Source organism: Fulmarus glacialis, unplaced genomic scaffold, assembly GCF_000690835.1.
Source record: "Fulmarus glacialis isolate BGI_N327 unplaced genomic scaffold, ASM69083v1 scaffold38932, whole genome shotgun sequence".
Lineage (NCBI taxonomy): Eukaryota > Metazoa > Chordata > Aves > Procellariiformes > Procellariidae > Fulmarus > Fulmarus glacialis.
In genome coordinates, this window is record NW_009196610.1 from 1 (window position 1) to 19431 (window position 19431).

Below are 19431 nucleotides of genomic sequence, written 5' to 3' on the forward strand. Positions count from 1 at the left end.
GCGGTGGCCGCACCTCGCCATGGACGAGCTGCGCAGCTGTTGCGGGCAGAGAGCTACCGGGTGTTCGGCATTTTAAGTGCAAGGTTATGCTCTTTCAGAAATCTCAGACGTTTGAAACTTGATTCTAATTTCACAGGAAGTTTGGTTTTTTTCTTTTCTTTCTTTGCTTTGTTTTAGGATTCTGGAGATAGTGTTTCTGAACTGCGGGAATGGAGACCAGTCATTTACAGAAAGTGCACAGACACTCTCTGGTTGCTTGTCTTCTTTCTTTTCTGGGCTGGTTTGGTAAGCATGCTTTTTTCTGAAAGAAAAATCAGATCCAAAGTTAGTGGGGTTCTGCATAGTGGTATGTACTAAATCTAAACTGAAATTATCATGGGCACAGGTGTTAGGGTCCCAGGATTGCACTGGGACAGAACTGACCTTTGTGACAGTGCAGTGCTTTACTGCAGTGTCTGTTACACAGACTTTTAAGTTCTGCCCATATACTTTAGATGCCATGTATACACAGGGCTGGGTTATTTAGAATTCACTTTTTTGTAAATTGGTCCAGGCTCTGACTGGGCTCTTGTTTCTACTTACCTCATTCATTGTAGTCTTGTTGTCTTGCAACATGTCTGTCTGACATTATACCAAGTCACTATCTGTCCTGTGAGCTTTTGGGAACAGGCTTTGTCTTTAAGCATGAATTTTTTTTTCATCATATGTCTGAGGCTACTCAGGATTTTTGTGAGTACGCTATTAATCAGTTTTCAATTCAATTCCTAATAACTCTTTTAATGGAACCTAATACAGAAGAATCCATGCACATTTTGAATATGAACAGGATAGGTTTTTATACATGCTGCCTTGTACTTAGTGCTTTGATCAGTGCAGGGAATGACAAAAAGTAAACCTGTCAAATGGTGAGGATTTAGGATTTTTATTTGTTTTCTCTCACTGTTTTTATTGCTCGGTTTCTGTGAAATAGCTAAGTGCATACATGTATTTGTCTTCTTTTGTTTGACCTTATTTTTAAAAGATTAAAAAATTTTTGGTGACACTGGTTTGTTCACATAGTGGAAAAAATTGAAACCGTATTAATAACTCTGTGGAAATGCATAGCACTGACATGTATAGACACACCCCTCCAGCAGTCAGACAGCCATCTATTACATAACAATATTTATGGCTTGTATCCAGCATGCGGCATTTAAAAAAAAAAAAAAATCACAGGTACACAGTATTTGCCATACTGATGGCAATGGACCTGTAACGTCCATCTTTAGAAGGAATGCCAGAATTTTTCTGAAAGTGTATTTCAGGTTGAGTTACAATGCCAGTTCATTTCTCCTTTTTCCTCTGAGAACAATTTAATTATTAACAAATATTTGCTATGTAAATAAACCGGATCTGAAAATATTTTGTTATTATAACAAATATCACATCCACAAGTAGTATGTCAGCTTTAATTGTGGAGTCTCTACAAAGATCTCCATATTGAGATGGCATTAACATGCAGTAATAATTTAAAAAAAAATATTATTTAACTAGTTAGACTGCAAACATATAAATGAAAATGAGACTACTGGGGACTAAGGAAGCACGTTCTCACGTGTTTGTGAATGAGACTCAGTTTTTGCCCAGATCCCATCTTTAGTCACAAGTGTTAGAAGTAGAGTAACAAATAAAGGCTCTAAACCTTTAAAGAAAGCAGTTGTGCTGGATCTGATACGTGCAATCTGTCTCCAGCACAACTCCTCCATGCAAAGTAGTAGTGGTTAACGTGGTTAACGTGGGAAGACTTGCTGCTGCCAGCAGTTGGCATGTAGCCATAGAGCTTAGTGTCTTGTCCTTGGTGTGTGTGAAATGTGGTTTACACCCCATGGGACAGGGGAGATGACTAAATCACTGAGTTCTTCAATAGCTGGAGTGCTGTAAATAAGCTTTTGGGTAAAGTTGTGCTTCCCAGAAGAAGAATTACTGCTTCTTGGCACTTGGAAAGGTTCTTTTCAAGGGGCATTTTGGCCCTCATGGGGTACCTGAGCTGGTTTTAAGCTGCATTCCTAGGCAAGGTGTCTTATATTGCCTAAGGGTTGCTGCTACTGGCCAGCAGAGGCGCTTAGCTGCCCCTGGGGTTTACAGGGAGCTGATCTGCTGGGGCTTTGATGCGAGAGCAGAGCATCTAAAAGATCAGTGCAGTGTCACCTAAGTCCCCAGTGTGGCTTTCTTCAGGTTTTTCACGTGTGTTAAAGAATGCATCTTCCTGAAATTTCAGGTAACCTGCATTTGAATTATGTTTTATGTGTTTAAAATATACCTCTGATTAAATTCGCTAGCAGGTGCAAGGGCTCAACATTTCAGCAGCTATATTGCCAAGGTGTGTCTTGAAGGGCACCCTGAAAAACGAGAAGCAGTGAGCTTCATGTGAAAAATTACCGTTTGAGTGACCTTGCCTAGTGACACACACAAGCTTCGGTAGAGGCAGTGTTTAGGACCTTACTATGGCTTTCCTATTATTTTAATCAGGACCCCTATATTTCTTCGCCTGTGATACTCTGCTTAATTTATATACTTTCAACAGTAGACAAAGGAAAGGTCTAAGGAGGCAATAGGGCTAAACTGGCCCATATGACTTGCTCCGGCCTTGTGCAGAGGGGTGAATTTTAGATTTAACTGTTTGCATCCACACGAAAAAAATGCATGGGTTAGAAGGAGTATTTGTGGAATGGGAAGGAAAAGCTATTGTAGCATGATTTCACATTAAAAAATATTTTAACAGATGTTTATAACTGGCTATGCTGTGATGGCTGGTTCCGCAGAAAGACTTGTGCTTGGATATGACAGCTTCGGGAACATATGTGGTAGGAAGAACACTCCTGTAAAAGGGGCACCCCTTTCTGGACAGGACATGACTAATAAAAAGTAAGTACATCAGATAATGTATGAATAAATCAAATGTTTGAGAACGTAATAAGATCTACATCTTCTACTTGTCAATCATATACCTATGTGTATGTATACATGCTTATACTGAAAGGCAAAAAAAAAAGGTGTGAGAATGGTGCAAAATGGTGAGTGAAATGAAAAAGTTAAGATACAACTTGAAAATGTACTACATTGTTATGCTTTATGCTGGCTTCTTCTTAAATAGGATCTTAAATAGGACTTCGGCCAAACCAGAAGTCATTCTATATGGCAAATCTTTGTACGTAAGGAAGTTGCATGTTGAAGTTCCCAGTCATTCTGTTGACTCCCATGAACTAGTCCTCGTAGAATGGCACCCACCTTGGCAGCTTCTGATCCCATTTAAGAACATAAAATGAAGTGTAAAAATGTACCATATTCTCGAATTGCTTCTTAACTTCTGACTTCAAACTCCATTTTTTTTCCAATGTATGTGGAAAAAGAGTTCCATTTGCTTTGTAGTGCTTTAAAAAGATGGAAAGAAGGCTCAGAATTTAAACCTATAAAACCCAGAAAGCTTGTTTTTTGAAAAGAGGATATTTTTTTTCTTTCTAGGTATGTGTTCTTTCTGAATTCATGCAGCCTGGAAATGCAAAGCCTCAAAATCAGTTCACTTTCCTTGTGCGTATCTAGTTGTCCACAAGAGCAACTCAACTCCTTGGAAGACCTCCAGAGTTTTGCAAGGAATAATGGTGTGCAACAGGGAATATGAATATCTTAGTGTATCTGTAGAACAGTTGAGCAGCTTTCACTTTGTTATTCTTATGTTTGCTACGCTAGGGAGTCATTTCTTACCATTAATTTCCTGAGCAGTCCATGGCAACAGAAAATAAAATGTCTTGTTTCTGCTTTATTTCAAAGCCATAGTTTCTAGAAATGTTACAGCTCTCTTATGCAAATTCAAAAGTTGTTGATTAATTCCTGCACAATGCTGAGATTATGCAGCAGAAAACTGGCTGCTGAGAACGAACTAGTGTAGTTTGGTGGGGGTGCCAGCAGGTGAACAGAGCTCATATGTTATTTGAGAAACTTGTTCAACTGGTTCTTTTAAATTCAATTAAAACTATGGTGGAATTATTAATTCCAGAGATACACAAGGGTTTTTATCCCTTTAGACATCATATCCCAAAGTTTGCTATTCCACCTAGAAATTTTTTTATTTTATTCTGCTCTTCAAGATGGATATGATATCAGAAGTAGCTATTGTGCAAAAGAGGCAGCTCCAGTTCATTCATGCAAATGAAATAACCTGTAGCCTAACCCTTGTTCCATAGTATATGTGTAAACTGCAGACCATATGAATATTAGTGGCTATTTTTATTGGTGGTCAGAATTCCATTCTTTTTTGTTTTGTTTGGCAAGAATCGTTATTTAAATTGGCAACATTTGTTTTAGTTTCATTTTGGGGTAGTTTGCCATCATTTGGTATGTACAGAAAGCTGTAAACACCTGTGATATTATGTAAGTATAATTGCATGAAATTCTATCTACAAGGTAAAACTGCTTGCATGTTTATCTCGAGGGAGAGGGCAGTATTGCTTTTTGAATGGCTTGAATGTACCCAGCCTTTCTTTCCCAGAAGCATTATATAATGGAGCAGAGTATTAGTAGAGTACCTGGTAATATTTAGCCTGGAGCCCAGAAAATGTTAAGTTTCTGGGTAGAGATATATTCTATTACAAATCATGAGGGGCCTAGTTCTATTGTAGTTTCTGTCATTTTAGGTTTTTCTGTTATCTTAATGAGTAAGAGTTTAGAGCTGAAGTATCGCACTGTGGAACAAATAGCGTGCCTGCCCTCCAGGAAGATCAGTAAATGGTAATTATACTTAAGTCTAGAAGGCAAAAGATTCCGCAGAGGTTGCTTTAGATTTACCTAAGTAACTAATTTGTTATTTACATTCCCACTGGAATATCAGGGATGAATATGGCCTGCTAAGGGATCAAAGCAGAAGAGTAAAAAAAAAACTTAATTGATAATGTGTTTTTCTCTAAAACTTTAACTAATATTGTTACCTTCCCCGCTTCCCCCTTCTTAGGTTCTTGTCTTTGCATTTACAACCTGACCATTTCCAGTTACACACTAAGTCCAAAGGCAGCTGAGCTGTGTCCCACATTGCCAGTTCCACCAAGGTAAGAATTACTGGATACTTTACAATAGCCTTGAGTCCAAACAGCTTCTTAAGGATTGTTACTTCCTCATGTTTTGTGTTTGACTTGATGCTTTATAGACAGAATGATTTGCTTTGTGTATTTATTTTTGTACGTGTATCCTTATGAGTTCTCATGTGTGCCTGTGAACATGCCAGTGTCCTGCTCCACAGAATGAGCAAGGATTGCATTCCCTCCATTCCTCTATCCTTTAGAGATTTTTCCTCTCCAAATCAGGAGAAAAGCACTCCATATGAGGAGCGATGTATCTCCTGCACAGACTTGTGCTCTCTCCCTCAATGCCAAGGAAGAGGAGCTGTGGTCTTGGGCCTTGCTTATTATCCTGAACCCAGAAATTTCCATCAGAATCATTCCATAGCCAGCTGGCTTGAAGCACAGGTCTGTGGATGGCACTATCTTTAACATTTGGCATTTTTAAGTCAAAATCCTTAAATCAATTCTTTTAAATTCTACTGTGTCATGAAAATACAGCAAAGAATTGGAATCTCCATGTTTGCAGAGATTGAAAGAGAATGGCGGAGTGGATCTCTGTGGATTTGAAACTGTTCGTCTAAGTTGTCTGCTCTGAACATGAGAAAATAGAGGAAAAAAGCAAACAGAAGAGAGCAGGAGACACATAAAACCATTACATACAGTGGATCAAAGGGGAGCATGTAAATTGATGAAAAAATATGGCATTTTTTACTTATTTGACTTTCTAGGCTTTTTTCTGTTTGGCAAGGAACTCAGCAAAGTTATTCATCTTGCACAATAATATTTCATAGTAGAAGCAAAGCTAGTCAGAGAAGTTTTTAACTGTTGATGAAGAAACCTCTACTTTTTAGGTATGAATATGTCTTTGACTGTTGTAGTGCAGCATTGCTGAAGTGGGACAATAAATATAATCAAGAAGCTTGACTGGGAGTGCCAAATAATTTCATATGTAAATATTTGGTGGTGTTAATTGTACCTTACAAACATTGTTTTGATGTGGCTTTTAGAATGCTTAAGTATCATAAAAACAATGCAAAGTGTTTGTGGTCTAGAATTATCTATTAACAACGTAGCTTACAGCTATGTTGGCATGAGTTTAGGTTTTACATAAACACATGGGAGCAGAGCAGGTGAAGCCAGACTAGAATGGGAATAGGAGCTACATGCTGATGGTGATTGAGATAGCAGTTCGTTTTTTCTCCCAGGTTGATCTTGAATAGATGTTCTGGTACAGCGATGCAGGCATGATGCTGCTAGGAGTTTATCTTGCAGATGAGACATAGAACTACCATTTGTAACAGACCGCTCCCATTGCCAGTGCCCTGTTGCGTCAGACTCCACGTGCAAGGTCTCCTCCTGGGCGGGGAGGATGCCTGCCAGGTTACAGATCAGACTGGCCAGCTGTGGCTGCAAAACTGTGCTGAGGATGCTTCTAGGGTTCTGCAGAGGGCTTGAAAGAGAATGGCGGAGTGGATCTCTGTGGATTTGAAACTGTTCGTCTAGTAATTAATATTTTTAACCGTCTTTGTTTTTAACCTTCCAGTAAATCTTTTCCATTATTTAATCGATGTGTTCCACAAAATCCTGAATGCTATTCCAAATATGCATCTGTCTTAATAAGTATGGTTAATGAAATGGATGTTTTTCACCGAATTCTGAGTGGAATATTGGCAGGAAGAGATACTGTGATAGGACTGAGTGTCCTTGCACTAGGTAAGGTTATAAATAAAAAGTGAATAATAATATTAAATTAAAATGTGAGGTTTCAAATGTTTCTATTAACATTATATTTTTAATTGAAAAGTCATCTTTTTCGTCTTTACTGGGCAGAGTTGTTTTTAAGAAAGAGTGATTATGTTTTACGAGGAGGCATTTAATAGGCTGATGAAATACAGCTCTATGAAATATCAGATTCTGTGTTCTTTGATATGATCATATACCTCATTTCAGGGGACTGTAAGAAATTGTTGATAAAAAAAATGGCATCAGCATGAACATTTTAACTTAAATTTTATACAAAATATTATTGAAAAGCTAATAATTCCTAAATAAAAATAATTCCTAAAAGCTAATAAGGTGAAATATTCCAGTTATAAGCTCATTATTAGTAAGTTATAGGTAACTGTGTGTTTTCAATGTTTAAAAAGGTTGCCAGCTTTACTAAATGCTGTTGGTTTTGAGACAACTGTTTAAAAATAAAAGCCCAAATTCTGCAAGAACCTTAAATTGATCTTTAAAGTAAGTAAGAGTTAAGTTAAATGGGTTGTAACACTCATCATAAACTTACTTTGTATATTTTTCAGCTTTCTCTTTTATACTGGTTTTAGCCTTCAGATTCATTCGGACACTTCTGGTCCATACTTTGATTGCACTGGTTGTATTCGGGTTGTTATGTAAGTATATTTACCTTTTAGCATATGCTTAGTTAAATGGATTATCTCACTGAACTGAAGGAGAGGCAGCTGAACAAACAGCTATCCTTTTTCTCCATGGCCATCCTCTGTAACTTTAAGCTTACCACAGCCATTTCCAAGCTGAGCCCTGCTTGCTGTTTGGTGCCAAGGTCTGGCTGTGCTGTTTCAGCTGCTGAGTGTTGGGATGATGATGATTTTTATTTTCTTATAGCTGCTTGGAAACAACATTTCTCTTGGCAGATGAATGCAGTTACAAAAATGCTACTGTTTCAAATAAAGTTTAGTGAAGTTTTACACTGCCTACTTTAGAAAGGGAGAACTATAGGAATATGTCCAGCTAAAGCTTGTCATTCCATGAAAGTTAGCTTTGTATCTCCTCAGTGAAATTACATGTCTGAGCTTTAGAATAACTGCAAGAAACCCAAATGTTCTGCTGTGGTTTTACCTCAAACTAACATTATGTGAATTTTCTGTGTGATCATTGAGACTGTGCCTCTCTGCTACGCAATGGTGTTCCTGAGCTGAGCTTGGGCTAGGCTGAAGGGGGAGAGACTCAGGAGGGAGACCAGGCAGACATCAGCCTGCCAACAGCAGTGTGCTGCAGCCTGGGGAGTGCTGCCTGCCTTCATGCTGCTCTTGTTTGCTCAGTTGTCTCAGGTGTTCTCTGGTGGCTCTATTATGACTACAGGAACGATCCCAGCACTGAATTGGAAACAGAAAAGGAAAATGTAAAATTTCTGCTTGGATATGCTATCTTCTCAACAATAGTTACCGTAAGTAGCATTTTACCCTAAGCAATGGCAGAGGCTGCAACTTGAAAACTTGAATACAGTGGTTCTGCAACAGTAAAAATAATTCCTCATTCCTTTCAGATTTGAAAATGAGAATCGATTATAAGATCTGCTTACACTCATTTAAATAGTTTTATATTTTCATTGTGAAATTTGTTTGTCAGCACAGGGCTCTGCCACACTTCAACGCTGTACAAACAGTGTTAGCATTGGTAGTGTAGAAATGCAAGAATTGTGTTCCATCCCCATTCTTCTCTGCATGAGCTAACTGGAGAATCATGTTGAGTGAACAGAAGGGCACTGGCTCGATATGAACATGAGATCTGTGGATTCAGCCTACCCTGTCAGTAGGAGAAAGGGGTGGCAGCTCTTTTAGACAATGAAAGGGGTAGTGAAGCACAGGCAGCAGTGCGTAGGCCTCAAGTTACGGGGTTAAATTCTGCTTTTCTCTCATTGACCTTGTTTTCCAACAGAAAATCTGAGTGTGGCTTGCAACTTTTAAAGTGATTTTTTTCACTCTGATGTTGCAATGTTAAAGGAGTCATTGCTCAATAAGAGTGTACAGACGATTTGTACTTCATGAGACATTTGTCAAAATGATTGTTCTTCTGTTTTCTTAAAGCAGAGTAGGATCTGTAGACTGGAATTCACCAGATATGAACAGTCTGACAGTTTATGGTGACCTGACACATTTAGGTTTTTTTCATATCCTCTGTAAGTTATGACCTTTTTACTTCTGTTGATACTAAAGGGGTAAGAAAAGGCTCCTTTGTATGCATGTGTGTTCCAGTGCAACTGACTGTCATTTGCAGAACTGTGGGAACATCCACTGCTGCAGGTTACGCTTCTCTTCAGAGCTGGTGGCTTCTTTCTAGAGCAGGCAAGAAAACTAGTGAAGCAACTGCGATTGGTTGCATTTATTATTTTATAGATTCCAACTTCTCTTTTAATGGCTGTTCATGGTTCCTTGTCATATACAAAGAAGGGGGGACATTGTGGGGTTTTTGACTCAGGGTTTTGTTGTTCGTGGTTTTTTTTAACTTAAATGAGGTTACTTTATTTAAATGAGGTTTCATTTTATGTCTGCTTTGCTTCCATACATACACAGCTCTCAAATTAGTTTGGTTGTGCTACTGTCCTTTCTGCAGAAAAGGACTGGTCCTCTTACCATTGTGAACAGTGGCAAGCTGACCTGAGTAGGCAGAAAGTTTAAATGTTTATGACATACAGCATAAGTGGGAATGTGTGGTGTGTAATGTACATTTGTACTGTAAAGCAAAACAGACTGGTTCCATTGGGTGAATTACAGTTTTATGAATCCTATTTTGTTTTAAAGAAATAGTAGTAATGATTTCAGAAAATCAGATTTTAATCCACAGGCTCTTTGAGAATATAGGCAGTGTCTCAGAAAGCTTTTCCAGTGCGCAGTAAGTTTGTGTAAAATGCCTTGCTGTCACGTCTTTGTGAAATCTGTACCCCCTGATCCTACATTTGACAACTCTGCTACTTTTTTAAGGGAAAAAACCCAACAATTTGTCTTTTTATTTCCTGTAACAGGTTGTTCTGCTTTCCCTTATACTTGTACTAAGAAAGAGGCTTCAGTTCACTGTACAGCTCTTTCGAATTGTTGGTAAAATCATTGGCAGAATTCCTTTCCTCCTGTTCCAACCACTCTGGACCTTTCTGATTCTCATTGTATTCTGGGTGTTTTGGGTTGCTGTACTACTTAGCTTAGGAACTGCAGGTAAGTGTATGGTTTCCATGTTTTTGGATTAATGCTATCTGTTTCCTAAGTTCACTTTCACTTCTTAAATATGGGACCTCCTGGCATTAGTGTACAAAATGTGGGCTAGTATTGTTACACAGTAACACATTGTGTTATTCTTTCCTTTTTTGTTTATTTTTTTTCCCCCCTACTTGTTGGAGTCTTCAACATTGCCATAGTTCTGTGAGTCATAGCGCTACAGAAGAGAGATTTTTGCTTCTATATGTGGACTTCAGTTTTGTTCTTTCTCAATTATTTGATTTATGATTAGATTGTGGTAGATATAGTATATATTTGATGTATTTAAATGAAGAAAATAACAGGAGGGAGGAGACAGCTTTTAGTGCAGTTGTTATGAAATGAGATTGTTAATCTCCTCTGACTATAAACAATGTCCAGTTGTCATGGAGGCAGAGAGTTGTTTCTGAGCAGTATTTCAGTGACATCTGCTATCATTATTTAGACTGGTACAACAGTATTTGGATTAATCCAGAGGTTTTTGCAGTTGTAGGGGAGGTGCTCTGTAGAAATAGTCAATCACTGAAAGATCTGCAAGAACAGATTTTGAGTATGGAAGTGGCGTTGCTGAGGGACATACCACTATAAGATATATCACTGATTGATTTGGATGCTGTCCCTTGGCCCAGCATCACGCCATCCACGGGAGTGGGAGGTTGTTCTTCCATACAACATCACCCAAAGAAGGCAAGCTAAACTCTGCATCGCTCTGGGGATAACTCCTCATGCAGACATCAGTCTTTGTACACGGGAAGCATTATGATTTGGGGTTTGGGGTTTTTTTTTTCCATTTTAAATTTCTAGGGCCACTGCTAGGAGTCAGTTGTTGTCCTTTGGGTTGGAGCTGATGCAGAATTGATGCACATAGAGACAGTTATTTGTCATTTCCATATTTATTCATGGGTTTTCTATTTTCTGAATTTCGGCAGTGGTTTCTGTGTGGAAAAGCAAACGCAGCCTAGCTCTTCAAATGCTTATGTGTTACCATTATATCTTGTGTTTCCACCACCCCTTGAGACAGTGGCTGCAGCGACTCCTCTGTACAGGCTTACAGATCCCTGCCAGGCCAGAAAAGCCTCCAACCTCTCTGTAGCTGAGCCCATTTGGCAAAACTGGCAGTATTCCCCACCTCCATGGGTCAGATACCTCACTCCTCTTCCATCACAGCTGCTTCCATCTCAGTCTTACCCTGTTAATTCTGGCTCTGTACAAGACCCACTTCACTTCTATCATGACATTCCATCTGTCTGAGTCCATGCTGGCATTGCTAATCACTCACCCATTGCTTAGGCTAGACTAGGATCTGTTTCCCTCCAGCTTTCATTGGAGAATCATGCAGGTTTACACGGGTCTCTCTGTTTCTGCTGCCTTTCCCCCTCCAGCTCATGTCTGTCAGAAATGGCTGCTTGAAGCACTTTTTTGGCTGATAACCTGCTTCTGCTGCAAAAGCGTCAGGCCTATCAAGGCCGAATATCCAAGCTGCAATTTCTTTGTGAGTTGTTCCTGGCTTACTAAATAGTCGAGCAGATTCACTTTGCTTTAGGTGTCATGGATATTCTTTCTCCACACTCCTCTGAGTTGAATTTTCCCTTTACAGAGGTAGCGTTATGTGCTAGACACAGCTTTGTGTGGTTGTTAGCTTTTCTGCAAAATCTTCATTCCATTTATGCACGTATCAGCCAGGCAGCAGTAATTTTCCAACTGGCCTTGTGGGGTACCTCGTCACTGGTTCAGACCAGTCCTTTATAGAAAGGAGTATCTCCTGAGCTATCAACCAACTGTTCCTTTCATGCACCTGCTTGGATCAGGTGCAATTTAAGATAAACATTAACTATAGTAAATCTAGTAGCAGGTAAATAAAATGAATTATAACACACAGATTTGCTAAATATATAATATTAGAGGAAATATTACATCCTTGATGTTAAGCTGAGCTGGCCCATTGCCCACAGGAAAATTCAGTGGTACTCTTAATATGCACACATAAGGATGTGAAGCTTGCCCTTGTTTTCTAAATTTAGAAAATGCCAGCTGAGTCTGTGAGTCTGCTGTATTCAAAAGCTTTTGGAAATGCAGCAATCATTAGAAGAATAGAAATATTTCAGCTTATATGACAGAAACAGCTTGATGATAAGTGCAGGATGGGGAACTAGTCAGGTATTTCCTGGATGCTTTTACAGACTTTGCAGGAAAGTAGTGACTTGCACATTACATCTGAAAGCAAATTCCACATGTATTCACAGGGAAATAAAACCCAATGAAAACTGCCTTTGAGAGACTTTTTATGCTTTTTCCATGTTGTGCCATTTTCCTTCATTGGTTATATTTTCTGTTTCCTGCTAGACGTTTCCATTCAACTTTTTTTTTTTTTCCCTGCCTGCTTGGAGAGTAGGATTCAAACAGTTTGTGACCTGCTGTTACATTCATAGTGCAGCACATGTCTCCTGGCTCAAAGGTATTTTATTTTTTGTCTTCTCCCTAGCATAGTAGGAATGCTGATGTTTCCAGCGAGTGATAAAAACAGTACAGGACAGAAGGCAGCATAATCTTGCTGCACAGTAGAGCAATGTTAAAGTTTCTAGGACGCTCTCAGTTTTGAAATAATTTTTGCAGATTTAGCATAAGAAGGGAAGGTCATTTCCAGGCACTTAACTGTCAATATATTGCTCATATGAGGAATCTAGTAAAACATACGTTTTGACTGAGATCTTCTGCCAGGATATTTTTAGTGTAGATGTCAATCCTCGTGTAAGATTTTTCTGTTAACTGTTAGCATGTTAATATTTAGAAGAGAATGTCCATTTAATAAATAATCCAAACCAATTCTAAGTTACAGGGTAAGCATGAATCCAGATAGAAAAATGCCACTCTATGTATTCAATTATTTTTGTGGTTAAAACTCGATTCTATTAATTTTATAATTTGTATTTGTAATAATTCTTTTTGTTAAGCTGTCTGTGTTAAATGGTGGCTGTTGTTACCCAACAGGTGTAAATGGAGTTCTTAGCAAAGTCCAGGGCTGAGGTATTTATGTAAATAACATGTAAATGACCTGCAGCAGCGTCAGTGCCCGCTAGGTGCCGATAAAGTAGTGTGACAAAGTTTCTTCTGAATCTGCTCAGTTGTTTACAGCTGCTCTGATTTCAGAGTAACTCCTCCTGAGAGACAACAAAGGCAATTTTAGCCTTTTAATGATCTGGGGAGGTAGTGAAGGATTGTTTTATCCAGCTCTCAGGTTGAGGACATTTGTCGACGAGGTCGGTGTCAGCACTAAGTATGATAGTTGTTTGGATTTCCAGTCCGATGCTCTACCTCAGATTTGTTTTGTAGTTCAAAACTTTGACAAATGAACAGTAGACTAGATTTGGTATTGAGAATATTCCTTTAGATTTTATTTCAAATTTTCAACCCAAATATGAGTCCTCTGACATGCTGCCTGGTAAAGCAGCTCACAGTAGGGTAGCTTGTTGGGGGTTGTTTTGCTGTTTTAGGATGACTAGTACTTACGCATCCTGTAAAAATAAATAAATATAGTACTGTATGGTTAATAATGCATTGGCAGAACAGCTTTGTATTTTCTACTAGTTTTCTACAATCGCCCTGTAAATGGAAGACATTTCTTTTGCTTTTTGAGTTTTGGGGACTTTTTGCAACAGCTGAGAGTACTTCTCTGAAGACCTCCCACGATACGCTCGCTTTGAGCAATTTGTTTTCTCCATTGAGAAACAGTTGCCTATCCAGGATTCAGTTTGTAAAATACAGGTGGTGGTTTTCTTGTTTTTGACACTTTGACTTTTTATTCTCACAAAGATACTTTCTAGGGCTATGCAGACTATATTTTAAATGCAAATATACCAAGAATGCTGAAAAAATGAAATGTTTACAAAGACACTAGTCTTTTGTCTAATATAGAGAGATGGGCAAGTGAAATTGGCTTGCTGCTGTGCTGCACCTGTTCTTAATATTTTCCTTGAATCTTCACTAGTTATATAACATTTATAGTGTCTCCGCATCTTACAGCTCTGGGGCACTTGATCCTCGCTTCAGCTGTGATGCACCTGATCGTTATGCGACCACATGGACACCTTATTTACATCCCTTCCAAAAGTTAGTGTTACTCTGAGAAAAGACTAACTTCTTGGGAGCTGTAGGAAACTGTAGCCCGCACTTGGAAAGGTACTTATGCACATGACTCACTTGAAACACATGGATAATCCTATTAAAATCAGTGGGACTACTTATGCATTTTAAGGTAGGCACCTGCTTAAGTGCCTTGGTAATTCAGAATCTGTAAGAGCAGCAGAGGCTGAGTGAATTCCAGACCTAGAAAACTAGGAGAAATGCCAGACTCCACGAGACTTGAGACAGCACAAACAGTGGCACCAGTTAGAACCATTAGCTGGCTAGGAATGGAATTCAGCTGTGCTTTGGAAAAGCCGATATGTCTTAGGGTCATTGAGTCTTATTGTTTGCTAATTTGTGCAGCATTTCACTGCAGAACTGAAGTGGCCATGTGGCACAGCAAAGCATGTCTTTCAACTTTCCAGCATGCGGAAGCTGTGAAGTCCACGTGGCATAAATCCTATGCATGTAATTAATGTAGGATGAGAAGGCAGTGTGAGATTTTTGTGTAATGAAGGTGCATCCTACAGGCAAGTGAGCAATAAAACTGCCACATAAAGCTGTGCAGTAGCAAAACCAGCAATAAAAATTATTTCCTGCAGGGTCCATGACATTCCAATTACAGCCATCTAGCTTAGTTGTAAATACCACTACATGGAAAAAAGCTAAATAAAATAGCACAATAAATTCTGTTGCAGGAAGCATGAAGATTCAGTGTATGATGCCAGAACCTTTCCTCACTTAGCAGTGGGAAGGGCACATCCTATTTTCATGTTAACAGGAACTGATAAACAGGCTCTCAGTATTTTCTAGTCAGTGGTTCTTTGTTTCTGATAAGGAAATTGCTGAACTAGGCTTCCCAGGAATTTTCGTCCCTTACAACAGCCTACTGCTCCAGGCATCAGCAAAACCTTGCAGCAGCAGTTGCTGAGTAAGAGCATCTGGCATAAGTCTGAAAGTACCAAAATGTAGCTAATGATACTGCATGTGCACATTGACTTTTGTATCATTGCATTTCTGTGCTGGCTGACATAATGGCACAGCACTGAGCTGTGAGTCAGATGGAGAAACTCTTTGAATTCTGCTGCAAACACTTGTGCCTGTTTGCATTGTTAACACCACTTCTTTGAAGTATTTGCAGCAGATAAACATTTGTACTGACCAGAGGTTTTCAGATTTGGTGACTCAGCTGTAGGGACTTCAGTTCTTTACTGACTTCTCAGTGTTATCACTAAGAGTGTATAGTACACCAGAAAGATTCCTGATTATGTAGTTGGAGAAAAATATTCTATTGACAAATTAAACCATATTTCAAGGCTTTGTTGAGAAAGTTTAGCTTGTGTGAACAGATAGATCACAGTGGAGTAATGAGGAAAATGGCATATACTTTTCTCAACAGGGTATCTAGGATAGCTTTAAAGTTTATCTGTGCAACTAACACTGACATATGAAAAATAGCATTGCATGTAATTCTGTTGACAAAATTATGAATGCACGGTAGGCCCAGAAGACAGGGAAGCAGTCAGACACAGATGTTTACATTGGTAAACAGATTTCTGTGAAGTAACAAAAACAGTTTACCATAGATAGATAGCAAAGTGATCAATGATGAACTCACAGGTGGACGTGCCTGATTTCTGTGCAGCAGAGCACAGCGCTTGCACATGCACACGTGTAAGGTTGGCCAGGAAAGACAAAGCCATTACTGTTGTTACTGCAGGTGGTTATTTCAGTAGGCTGGTAAAAAGCAAACAGAATTAGTTCACCATACATATATTTGTCAGCCTTCATGACAAAACTACGGAAGCAAAGCTTGAAATGTGCCTTTTTTGGAAAAGAAATGTTCAGGTGGATTGTATGGTGGAAAATGTGCTTAACTCTGCTACCAAATGGCATAATGTCTTTGCATAAACATGGGGAGGTAGGGGACCTTCTTGTATCTCATTGACCTGTCATTTGCATGAGTTCTGTCAGTAAGGGCTATAGGCAATGGTTAATGAGCGTATCTGGCTAGTTGTGTGTGCTGCAGGAAAATGGCAGTCTAGAGGTGCTGGAAGAAGTAAGGGAGATGAAAAATCCCTTGTAATTCAGAACAAGAAGTGTAGTGCATAGCTTATTTTAATGTACCAAAGTAAATGAATCTATCCTCAAAAATTCCCCTTTAAAAAAAAAAAAAAGCTTTTGCATCCAAACTTAAAACCAGGGAGGCAGGGGATGGGGAGGAATGCCTGAGAGTTTGTGAAAAGAGATCTGTAGCTTTTTCACACCATCGAGTATCTTGCATTTCACAGGCTTAAAATACATTTGCATGTAATGGAAGCAACAATATTTCTGTGACTGACCAACCATACAGCACTGCAAAGAGTTTAGCTAAAATTTATAATCTTTCAGAAAATAAAATATCTAGAACATTTGTCTGTGTATATACACCCATGTAGCATTTTTTGATCCTTTCAAAGCACTTTAAAATAATTTTGCAGTGCTATGGGGTAGATGAATATTTTTCATAATTTACAGACAAATGGACCTTGGTTCTAAAAACTTATAAAGCTTGTCTAAACCTGATGGTATTGCTGAAGACCAGTCTTGGTTGTTTCTACTTTTAGCTATCCTTGAGTATGAACTCTGTGGGTATAGAAAAATAGGACAGAAATTAGATTAACCATTTCATAGATAGCTTTGTATCTGTGGTAGTTTTGAACTTGAAGGTGGTGCACTGTCCTGTGGGAGAACACAGAATCATAGAGTTATTTAGGTTGGAAAAGACCTTTAAGATCATCTAGTCCAACCATAAACCGAACACTGCCAAGTCCATCAAATGAATACCTGAAGTATTAAAGCTTAAGTTATAATGCTGTTCTAGCAGTATTAGACAATTCTATGTCTCACTTTGTTGTTTCTTTCATGGAGTTAGAATAAGAAACTGCTCACCTCCAAAGATCATTTTATTCTGTGAACGTGTTTATCTTTAAGGTTAATAGACTTAAGTCTTGGTAAACTAAAAAAATAGCAGGTTATGGACCTACAGACCTTTCACTAGGAACAAATGTCCGATGCCTTTATCCCCTGACTAGACTTCAGAGTCAAGTGGCATAAATAGCATTGCATAGAGAAAGGTCTAGCTGGTAAGTTATCTGAGTTACCCCATCTTTTGTGAAAAGCCATCTATTAAATATGGAATAAATTCTTTGTTATTAACAGAAGTGGAGGCAATTTTTTTTAGCTTGAATAAGTGAATTTGTCAATGTTCTTGAATACAGTGGCAACATTGGAGCATCTACTACCATACAGATGTCTGCTTTTTTTTTTTTTTTTTTTTTTGGAGGGGCCATCTTTATGTGCCTGTATTTTGCACAAAGATTGCAAAGTATAGAGAACAGAAAACTAGTTGCCATGGTTCTAGTTAGTAATAGTAATTAAAATAATAATTTTGTTTTGTTGCAAATGGTATGTTATGCATCTTTAATATTTTTCTGCAGTCTTTCTCTTTTGCTTCTTATAGGAAAAATCTAAAGCATTTCATAACTGACTATGAGTTTATTTCAAATCTGAATGAAGAAAATTAAGAATTCATTTACTTCTGAAGGATTTGATTACTCAAATCTTGAGTAATGTTTTCTCAGAAATCTTTACTATTTCGTAACTGTCTTGACTTTATTGGCAGCTGTGTCTGAATCCTAATTTAAACCCAAACTTTTGGCTTTAGTAAGATTTTATTTTTCAAAATTCTATTTGAATTACAAAATTTTGGCTCTCTGACTTTGTTAGAATGGATAGAATTAAATAGCACCTGAATTTTTTTTTTTTTATAATTTTATTGAAGAAGAGTTAAGAAAAAGGGTACAGAAGCACTTATATGTACTTTTTTTTTTCCCCTTGTCTGGTATGTTATAATAATACAGTGGTGTAATTCCAACTGCAGGTACTGCACAGACTACTTCAGAAGGCCAAGTAGAATACAGAGCTCTGTCTGGAATTTGCCACATGGCATGGTATCATTTTATTGGCCTTATCTGGACGAGTGAATTCATTCTCGCCTGTCAGCAAATGACGATTGCTGGGGCAGTGGTTACTTGTTACTTCAACAGGTGAGTGCAGAATTGCCCCCATATAGTTCTGGGGATTTTCCAGCATTTACTTTCAATCTCTTTCTAGGCAAAATAGTCTCAGATAGACTGCAATTTATGTCAATATCTTGGAATCCAATTTAATGTAAAATAATGTTGCTTGTTGCACGATCTTGAGTAAGATTTTACAATGTGTATGATATTAATGTGACTCACCCCTGCGCTGGAGTTACCGGGCCAAATGGAGCCTTGATACAAGCCAATAGAGCTCAGCTGACTCTGGTGAAATTGCCATTCGGAAGGCACAGGCTGCATTTGACCCTTTTCAAGGGGACTGCATTAGCTCCAAATGGAGATGCAATATATAGCTCCTTGGTAATTTCATGTATTCATAGGCAGTTTGACCTCTTCCTAGGTGTTCATCCCTGCTCTGGGTTTCCATTTGTTCTGACGGCATAAATGCCTAGTCTGTTAACTCTTTTTTTCATTCTGTGCAGATATTTTCAGTTAACTGTAAATGCTTTAACAGCACTGTTAAGAATTTAGAGATGTGTAAACAAACTTTCTTGAATTTTATACTACCCTGAAATGTAAATGTGGAGGAAATGAGGAAAAATCTCTACTTTTTGTGATTTATACTGTTTTTTAGACTTGCAATATTGTAAAATGAAATTAAATTGGTTTCATGCACTGGAGCGGGGATATCCTGTCATTGCGGGGGAAGATTTAAATCTCACAATACATTGTTGAGTTTTTTGACAATGAAGAGAGTAGTATCCTGAAAACATTTTTCCTCATAAGTATTTTATGAGCTCTCTCACCCTCATTGCTCTGTTCCTCTGCGCCCAGTGATGAGATTTTCTGATCTGTGAAAAACTCTGGCATTTTAAGGCATTTCTTCATTTTGTATTAGAGGAATATGGTGATAATGTCAATTTGTTGGAAAATTAGCCCTTGAGGAAGGCGAGAGTGAGTCAGGGAGCCTGGCAGGAAAGGGACTGGGGACCCTGGAGCACTGACTGCAGCCGCCTGGGACCGTCAGGCTCGGGCAGCTGGGGAGGGAGGCTTTGGGCTTCTCCAAAACCTAGATAGCAGGTTTCTGTCGATGGTCTCTAGAATGTATCCCTGGATTTTTCAGTTGCGGATAGAAAGGCCTCCTGCTGA

General features: G+C 38.6%; 1 protein-coding gene across 1 annotated transcript in view; it reads left to right on the forward strand.

Annotated features, from left to right (window-relative positions):
* The first annotated feature begins 183 nt into the window (after positions 1–183).
* Positions 184–19431, forward strand: part of SLC44A3 (solute carrier family 44, member 3) — a 40531-nt gene continuing 21283 nt past the window's right edge. Inside the window, exons 1-9 of the mRNA XM_009572257.1 lie at positions 184–285; positions 2762–2904; positions 3502–3638; positions 4985–5078; positions 6634–6803; positions 7394–7483; positions 8153–8277; positions 9853–10039; positions 18123–18288. Coding sequence (XP_009570552.1) covers positions 2762–2904; positions 3502–3638; positions 4985–5078; positions 6634–6803; positions 7394–7483; positions 8153–8277; positions 9853–10039; positions 18123–18288 — 1112 coding nt within the window. The 5' untranslated portion in view covers positions 184–285. The remainder of the gene's footprint in view (positions 286–2761; positions 2905–3501; positions 3639–4984; positions 5079–6633; positions 6804–7393; positions 7484–8152; positions 8278–9852; positions 10040–18122; positions 18289–19431) is intronic.